At 34.3% G+C, this 9,804-nt stretch overlaps 1 protein-coding gene across 1 annotated transcript; it reads left to right on the top strand.

Annotated features, from left to right (window-relative positions):
• The first annotated feature begins 4,357 nt into the window (after positions 1–4,357).
• On the top strand, positions 4,358–9,160 carry LOC131931251 (uncharacterized). The gene is made up of 7 exons (XM_059287973.1): positions 4,358–4,684; positions 6,582–6,698; positions 6,857–6,890; positions 7,048–7,088; positions 7,444–7,497; positions 8,654–8,731; positions 8,907–9,160. Exons 1-7 carry the CDS (start codon positions 4,660–4,662, stop codon positions 8,978–8,980), a joined length of 423 nt encoding a protein of 140 aa, XP_059143956.1. The 5' UTR covers positions 4,358–4,659; the 3' UTR covers positions 8,981–9,160.
• The last annotated feature ends 644 nt before the right edge of the window (positions 9,161–9,804 follow it).

Below are 9,804 nucleotides of genomic sequence, written 5' to 3'. Positions count from 1 at the left end.
AATTTAAACATACACGGGCACATGTATGTGTATAAGCTTTAATCAGTGCATACTTAATAGTAACGATGTTTATATCTGTTGGGTTCTTCTGTCTAAGTCTAGGGGTATATTATAGCAACTGACAACATACACCACAGTAAATTCACTGGATAACAATACTAAGCAATAATAATAACTTTAATATATATATATAAGAATAAACAATATGAAAACAATAAATGATACTATATGCTTTAACATAGATGATGATACTTAACACGACCCCAGTCACAGTCATGTCTTGTCATATCCACGTCCACATCCACACTACAACTGCTTCACACACTGGCACACGCTCTGACACCCGTCACTTGACACACCTCACGTGAACACCTCTGGCTCCATGTAAACACACTCAACCAAGGGATACAACTATACACCAAAGGGAGGGTACCTGTCGTTCCAGCACACAACACACAATATGTAGTATAAAATCACTCAGTGGGGATGCTTTTTACAGTAGGATGTAGAAATGTTATCTTTATAAATAGCAGATTTACGCATTGGTGTCACCCCCACCCTTTTGTAATAATTGTCGATGTTTACTTAAAAGACTATTTAACTATAATTAATCTGGCAAAAGGAATTTTTCTAATGCATATTTTGCAATTTTTTGCCTTGATGTCACCCACCTAAATGTTGTCACCTGGTGCGGTCCGCACCCCTCCCCCCCCCCCGCCACGCCCCGCCATCGCTACGCCTCTGAGTTATAGGATTGATTTAACTTGGTGTATGTTCACGTTTTTTTCTTAATTAGGTCAGCCGGAAGTAGAATTATCTAATTGCCCATTGGGGCAGTATATAAGCGAAGGCTATATCAAACCTGGGACACCCGTCTCCTGTAAGTGTATCCTCACCAAACGAGGCTACCCACCAGCCGTGGCACAGTGGTACAAAGTGAGTAGTGATAACAATTTTGAGGCAGTCGGTACTCACGGCGAGGATGGATCGGCAAGTCTTACAGTTAGTGCTGGGCCCAGCGGTAAGCTTGGAGTTGTATACACAGTCTAAGATAGATTTGTGTGAATCAATTATTCAATGGGTTCAGTGCAGAGGCGTACCGACCCTTCCCGACGCCCGAGGACAAACTTTCAATTTGCACCCCCCTCAAACTTTCGATTGGCACCTCCCCCCCCCCTCAAACTTTCGATTTGCACCTCCCCACCCTCAAACTTTCGATTTGCACCTCCCCCCCTCAAACTTTCGATTTGCAACACCCCCCCCCCCCCCTCCCTCAAACTTTCGATTTGCAACTCCCCCCCCCCCCTCAAACTTTCGATTTGCACCCCCCCCCTCCGTCGAACTATTTATAATTTGTTTTTCCAACCAATTTTGGCGCCCCCTAGGTCGGCGCCCGGGAACATATATACCCCCCGCTACGCCTCTGATTCGTTGTGGTCGAACTGGTAATGCTCATGGTTGCTAAACTGAATTGTTCCAAGTTCGAATCCCTAGCTGCTGATGCTTTAATAAGGTCTTTGTGTGTTAAGTGTTCTATTACTCGACCACGTCGCTACGGGGTGATTTAAAGGCCATTTATAATGAGCCAAGATTAAAAAGTATATATTAAAATGTAGCAATCTATCACTAAATGGGGAGCCAGTAAATAATCTATCTATGTATATAATTCTCTTCTTGGAGACGATAGAAAACACCAAGCTGTAAGCGCGCTCCCTACCACCCCCACCCCTACATGGTCTGGTGAGCTGTGGTTCACGCTAAATGTTTACAATCGTAGAACCGGGTTTAGTGACGGCTATAAGGGGCAGATAATTTAGTTTGAAACGATTTTAAACTTAGGGGAGGTTACTAAGAGGCGTTTACTTTCACGGGGGGGGGGGGGTAGGGGTTGAGGAAAGGAAGGGGGGGGGGTTATCGTCCTTAACGAGCTACAGATAGTGTTTTAAAGCAAATATTTTCAGTGGCAGCGTTGGTACTATCAAATTCACAAATTATGAATTACTGAAAAGTAGAAAATAAAACAACTAAATAGCGGCGTATAATACGCCGCGGGTCGGCTCGTACAAATTAATGTAAAAATACAGCTTGGCCGAGTGACGTACACAATTTTAGTGAAATGTAACAAATTAAGCGGGAGTAATCTCCCCTAAACTTTCCCGAATATTTTTAAATAACACTACAGGTGGTGGCAACTCGGGATATAGACATGATTTTTATATTCTCTTATACGACGTATAAAGGAAGTATTGTAATCGTGCAAAAAAAAATCGAGATTAATCGAGATTTTCACAAATCTCGAAGTTTTACACCTCCTTGAGTCGGAAAAACATAGTTTTGCAATTTTATCCGTATGTCTGTGCGTGTATGTATGTGTGTGTGTGCATATGTATGTATGTGTGTATGTCTGTGAACACGATAAATTGAGTACCGTTACAGTTAGGTTGATGAAATTTCATATATATATATATATTTATATATATATATATATATATATATATATATATATATATATATATATATATATATATATATATATATATATATATATATATATATATATGTAGGCCTATTATTTCTAAATTGTAGTTCTGTATCAAATTTTCAGCGATTGCTGGTAATCGGAAGTAAAACATTTTTTACTTTTCGTTTTTCAAAAGCCTATACACGAAAAAGTAAAAACAATGTTAAACTATTTTATATTTTTGCTAACCATAATGTCCGTATATTAATTATGTAATTTTTTTTTCAACAAACTTCTAATCAAAACCAACATATTAACAATTAATTTTTTTCAGAGTCGTTTTTAAATTTCACTTGTTTGGCAAGATCTGGACAAATGCCTTTTGCTTTTGCATCTGAGAGTTCATCATTTTCCTTACAGGCTGCATGTGAGCAACTTAGACATGGTAGTTAGGGATCGTCTTGAAATGACGTCAAACATTTTTAACGATTACCCCCACCCCATAGTCACATATCGTCACAAAAAGCTAACTCTCTACACTCTTAAATCATCATCATTATATTTTCCCGTTCTTGCCCAAGAAACACGGAGTAGATAAAGCAAATTTCATCTGTTTCAATGACCTCGCAGTAGGACGAAATATGGCGTTGTCAGCACTTTGCCCAGCCACCTAGTACTGACACTTTAAAATGGCGACATATTTAGCTTATCCATTTACCTGAGATTGCAATTATCGTTTTTTTTTTTGTTTTTTTTTTAATTTTTAATTAATTTAATTTTTTTCTAGTTACTAAGCTTGGTCAACACCAAGATTAATGAACATTCGCTCCCACATTTTAAAAAAAAGTTATTTACAATCAGGAAAAAACTGCTTAACTTCTATATTGCTTTTTCGAAATGAACATTGTCTAAATACTCCCAGCCTGTATCACTAGACTCCCTGTATCAAGATGTGTAACGCCATTTATAGACGAGCCCACTTTTTGTTTATCAAAAACAGCACTAAATACCAGTTTTATTACAACTGTAGAATATTAATGAAATGAAATAATATATGTCGTTTTTTTGGTACAAAATGAGGCACGACTTTGTTTTAAACATTTTAACACTTGTAACTAAATAATACTGAAATCATGAAAGCATTTTTTTTTCTATTCAAAATCCAATCATAATACACAATTAGCTAATGCTAAATGATAGAAAACGAATCATATTTCAGTTCCACCCAAAATCTTAAGATTTTATCGCGAGCCACAATACCCAACCTACGACACACTTGTGAGATTTTCTTGCGACGTAAGCAGTGGTCCATCCGCTGATGTTGTTGTCTACAAGAAAGGAAGTAACGTCACATTAGCAAGTAAAAACCTTAAAGCTAGGTGTGACGATATGGGCGAGTATGTGTGTCGAGCGACCAACACATTCCTCAACAGCAGTACAGAGAAATTTGTAACACTTTATGTATATTGTAAGTACTAATAATTAAACATGAAATTAATATTTATTTGAACGTAATAAATTGAAGTCTAATTTTTTTTACTTTTAAAAATATTCTTTTTATTGTAAGTCGTTTATTAATTTTTAAAAAAATATGTTATCTTTATATTAAAAATCTCAATGACCAAGTGGAAAATTTCATCAATTTAAATTTTTATTAGATTTTTTCGTATATATAATATATATTTGATATGATTGTATGATGGTATATATGTAACAAAATAATCATACAACTATGAACTGACTTTTTAAATATAGAAAAATTACATTCTAAATTTAATTTTATTATTTCTTAAACTATATATATATATATATATATATATATATATATATATATATATATATATATATATATATATATATTGTATCTCTGATTCGAAGGTTCACTTCAAATCTTAAATGATAAGATTGACAATTATAAATTCACTTCAAAGCTTGGCAGTAATTTTGTAACTAGTTTTGATGTCGTTGGCTACCCCGCCCCGACAAGTTTTGCACTGGCTGAACAAGAATCTGGTTCTGACAATGCCGTCATAATAAGCTCCATCTCGCAGAGTTATCAAAAGAGCAGCAAGTATAAGTTTGGGTATACACTAACCAACTTGCCCTATGGTCGTGTTTACGTTACGATCAATAATGTCAGTGAATCAGATTTGAACAGCTACACCTTGTTTGTGGATAATGGATATGGCGATGGTCTAATGTATAATTTTTCCATTGTAAAAGGTATGTGTATGTTTTTTATGCTCAATCGTATCATATTTTAGGCATGTACTTATCAGCTTTATAATTTTTTACCTTTGTGTAGTAGACTGTATCGTGTGGCGTAACGAGGTCGGGTGTCACCCGTTGCGGCACTTAATGGTGTCACCCCCTCCCACCCACCCCGTCCAAAAATCATATACATGGATTAACACATAATTTATTAAGATTCTCAACCAAACCTCAGGCATATTTAGCAATGTTACTTTCCCCCACTCACCCCCCCCCCTACCTCCACGGTGATTGCTTTAAATTGTGCTCAGATAATACTAACGGATTTTTTTTATCAATAGTCGGTTATAAATACAGCTTGACGTAGCATGTTTTCTCTATCATTAGCAGGTGTACGTTATGGTGTCAACCCCCCCCCCCCCCCTTTACCCTTGTCGGGATTTGTCAAATTTGCTCTTAAAAGGCTATTTAACACTATAATTAATCACGTGGTTAAGTGGAATTATCATTTTTCTGTCTATATTTTTGCTATTTTTTGCCTTGGTGTCACCCCCCCCCTAAATGATGTCACCCGGGGCGGTCCTCACACCCCCCTCTCCCCCATCGCTACGCTTCTGACTGTATCATAGTTATAACTATAGTTATTAATGCTCTTTATTAGTATTTTATGAGTATTAACATCGTTAGAGCTGTTTTATTTTTATTGTTAGTGCATTATATTTTCGACTAATTTTATTTACAATTTAAAAACTAACTAAATTACTGGGGGTGGGGGTCGGGAAAATTAACACTCATAACGTATTTGCTTATTTAATAATTTGACTCTCTAATTTAATTCAATTTCAAAACACACTTTTTATTTTTACTAGATTCGTATTCATATTGAAAAAAATGTAACAAGCAAATCTAATTCTAGCTAAAAATGAATATAATTAACAGCTGTTTAGAATAGTCCAATAAATTAATTTGTATAGTTACATTTCTAACATGCTAATTATGAATGATAATATTACATTTCTCTATATGTGACGGGACACCTACTTGTCTTATAAGGCGTATCCGGCTACCTCTTTAAAATAGTACAAGAACATTGTTCGTTGTTTTTGGATACAATTTTAAAGATAACGTAGGGAAATTCACACAAAATTTCCGGGTCTCAAAACAAACTCTTCAGACAGACTGACTGTAGAACTAGCAAATTTATGTTACTATATATATATATATATATATATATATATATATATATATATATATATATATATATATATATATATATATATATATATATATATATATATATATATATGTAAGTATGTATCTATAAAATGTTTATAACACCAAATTTTCAAATGCGCAGAAAATGAGAAAATATCAGAAACTAGCTTTTTTTTTTAAAGACACAAACTATGGTGGTCGTGAAATAATTTACATTTTATGTTATTTTACTCTCTCTCTCTCTCTCTCTCTCTCTCGCTCTCTCTCTCTCTCTCTCTTTAACGGGACGACTCATGTGTCAGGCGGACGGTAGCATGATGAAGAATCTAGCTTTTCTCGCATGTATGTTGGAAATCGCTAGACCAGTAGGCTGCATCGCACCGGTTGGTTTGTTACCGCCTTTGGGGTAACCATGCTGAGTCCCATCCCCCCCCCCCCCCCCAACCACCACGGAAACACGTCTACCACCCCCTCCCACGAACGAAATTTTAATTAAATATATATAAATATAAAACAACATAAGCAAACCTGTGTCGACACCACCCGAAAATTATAAGTAGACCACTCAAACACTTCAAGAGACCCCACCTCAGAGAAAAAATAACTGAAAAAAAAACCCACTGTTACCAAGCACACATGTTACCGTTAGACCTTCCGATTTGATTATAACCTATGCTATGTTTAATTTCTATAGACAACCACAAAAATGGACCAACAAGTACAGCGGATATTGATCTGCTTCCTGCAATAATAAGTGGGGCTTTGGCAGGATTGGTTATCGTTGGTCTTGTTATTCTACTCATTGTTAAACGTAAGTTGCTTCCCCTCATTCGAAAAAAAAATGCTAATCATTTGACAGAGACATACGTACTATGATAAATAGTAAAACGAATGACCAATGTTAGATTTAGGCATTTTAAAAATAGTTATTCATTTTCTTACTGTTAGAGCTGTTACTGTTATTTTTAGGTAAAAGTTTGCGTCGCATGTTCAGTAAAACAAGGTAAACTTCAACTGTTGTTATTTTTTTTATACGTAAACTCATTATTTTTTATAATAGTAATTAACATTATAGAGCACAGAGCTGCTAATTTAAACAATTATGTTAAATTGCTAATTTTTAATTATTTAGTTTCATTTAAAATGTTCTAAATTTTCAGATGTTTTGTGTTTTGTAAGAAAAAGAAGGATTTGTATGAAGGTATGGCATATCGCACAAATATAAAATATACCATTTAAAATAAAATATTAAATGACCTGCAATTTGCAAAATATAATTTCCTATTTATTTTAAAAATACATTTTAAAAATATGACAGTTTCAAACCAAATGTTTTAAGGTGTTTTGTGTTAGGAATACACTCTTTAAAAAACGACTACCTACAGATGATATAAAAGAAATAGTGTGTTATAATCTGTTATTAACAAAATTGTCCTCGTGGTGGCGCTAAACCAATTTAAAATATAATATTAAATGTTAGGCTTCAGAAATGTGAATCACAATAAAGTGTAATGTATTTAGTATATATTCTAATGGCTTTTTTCTCAATTTCGTAGGCTCTACTAACAACGAAGGCAGAGAAATGTCAAACACGTATATGAATATAGCAGGTAATAACGGTTTGGATTCCTAATTATGTAGAATTTAATTTCAAAACGGTGCAGTATATTTAATGGCTACAGTACATTACCCCCCCCCCCCCCGGACATTTTCCCCCGGAGTAATTACCCCCTGTCAATTACCCCCCTGGGGAATTACCACCCCCTCCCCCATCCATCAAGATAGAATCCTGATTCTAACTCCAGCTCTATACCATTATATTACCTTAACCCTAACCTTAAGACAAAGACGAAAAACCTAAGAATTCACCTCACCCTAAAATAAACCCAAAACCAAACCCAACTCTTGACATCCATTTAAGCCTAACCCTGATCCTAACACTAACCCTAGCCCTAACCCCAACCCTTGCTCCAGCCCTAGTCCTAGCCCTAACCCTATTCCTAACCCTAACCCTAGTGCTAACCCTAGAGCTAAACCTAGACCTAGCCCAAACTCAAACCCTAGCGCTAACCCTAGCTTAACCTTAAGCTATGACCGGGGGGGGTAATGTCCTACTGGTCGGGGGGGGGGGGGGGGGAATTGACAGGGGGTAATTGACATGGGGGTAATTACTCGGGGGGGGGGGGGGAATGGTGGGGGGGGATGTTCGGGGGTTAAATAGACAGGGGGTAATGCCCTGTTCCCATATTTAATTGTGTGAAATCTTACAGTTTTGACACATCAGCCATTGCAATTAGTTAAACGTATGTTTAATTATCGCAACTTAATTTATGATTTAATTAATGACAAGGTTTTTCAACAAATTGGCCTACATTTGAATTATTTATTAATTTAACTCTATTTGTAAGTAATCTCGTAAGTGATTAAATATGGGGAAAATTTAAAAAAAAAATTAAATTTCGCACTAATTAATCATAATTTTCTCTACATTAGATTTTGCCTAATTTTATTTTACTTTTTTATGTGTAATATTTAAGTTGCAAAAATATTTTGTTACGGTTTACTATATCGGTAACCACAAAAATGAAGTTTGCAAGTAAAAGTAGGCCAATTCATTTTTTAAAAATAAAACTAAGAAGTTTCACAAATGTATAACTCGTAATGAGTCTATGATATTGTATTTAGAAAAGAGTATAGTCAGCTGTTATATAATGTGGCTTAGTTGTTAAAACAATGCAATTAAAAAGGGCATGTTTTTTCTCACAGTGAATACTGATACTACCTTGAAGTTTCGCCAAAGACACGATTATGACGAAATTGATCTTGTTACTCAAGAAAATAATAGTATGAAGGTTTAATTTTTAGTTTGATTTAGTTGGCTAAGATGAATTAGAAGATTAAAAAACATTAAAAATAACTATTTTAGAAAAAAACAATTCTGATTTCAATCATATTATTTGAATTTATAAAAAAAAACATTATGACATGCTCTCCTAGAATCATGCTTCTGCTGTTTCAGATTCCAACTATGAGCAATTTTCAGTGGCGCCGAAAAGTCACTATCACAATGTAACCATAGGGTCAAGTATTTAATTACACAATCACAAGTTTAATTAGGGGCAGAAGACTTATTATTTAATTATTCATTATAGTAATAAGAGTTACTTAGAATCAATATATTTATAACTAATTCTTTTGGGTAATTTTTGGGATAATTACACAAAATGTTGGTAACTACATACATTGCAATTGATGTGATTAACGTGTGATTTAAAAACAAGATCTCTTAAGCTGAGTAGTTTTATTACATCGCTATAAATAGAAAATGTGATAATTGAGAGGTCTCTGTTTGGTTTACATAAGTATATTGTTTTCCATACAACTCTAAAAATTGACAGTTAAATTAACGTGTGACAATAACATTATGCAGATATCGCAATAATTAGACATTAAAACTTTACTAAACCATGTTTGTTGTGTCTTTTTTTTTTTAAGAAACAAATCGCCAAATACAGTTTATAGTTTAGTAAGTAACAGGGGTGCTGTGTATAAGAGGGTAGGCCTACTCTAAAATATTTCGTGTCAAGAAATAGAATGTAGGCCTATATTTAAAAAAAACATCTAAAAACTTTCAAATTATTGGCCACTTTACTGCTAAACTAATGTTTATGATCCATTGTATGTTATGTTGTTATTTGAAACCGCCTTTAATAAAACTTCGCTCTTCTAAATTTATTTTTTGGTTAATTTTTTTCTATTTGTAAATGTTAGTGCTTAATACATGCATACAAATAAGAGTTAATTAGTTTAAATGTCAAAAACGACATTCTCAATGGTTAATTTGTTCCACGTTAATTTTATTGTGAACTTATGGTAAAAAATCCTGTTTATTTCTCTATTGGAAATCTGAAAGTTAC

Source organism: Physella acuta, unplaced genomic scaffold (genome assembly GCF_028476545.2).
Source record: "Physella acuta isolate Inbredline_101_S28 unplaced genomic scaffold, ASM2847654v3 ptg001929l, whole genome shotgun sequence".
In the NCBI taxonomy this organism is placed as follows: Eukaryota; Metazoa; Mollusca; class Gastropoda; family Physidae; genus Physella; species Physella acuta.
Note: the sequence above shows the minus strand (reverse complement) of the source record. Positions and strands in the feature narration are given on the sequence as shown.

What these genes read in the sequence shown, in the direction of transcription:
- LOC131931251 (XM_059287973.1), top strand. Translation starts at nt 4,660, where the DNA reads ATGTATAATTTTTCCATTGTAAAAG. An exon ending in TATTCTACTCATTGTTAAAC is followed by an intron (nt 6,699 to 6,856) that starts GTAAGTTGCTTC and finishes TGTTATTTTTAG; the next exon opens with GTAAAAGTTTGCGTCGCATG. An exon ending in CACGTATATGAATATAGCAG is followed by an intron (nt 7,498 to 8,653) that starts GTAATAACGGTT and finishes TTTTTCTCACAG; the next exon opens with TGAATACTGATACTACCTTG.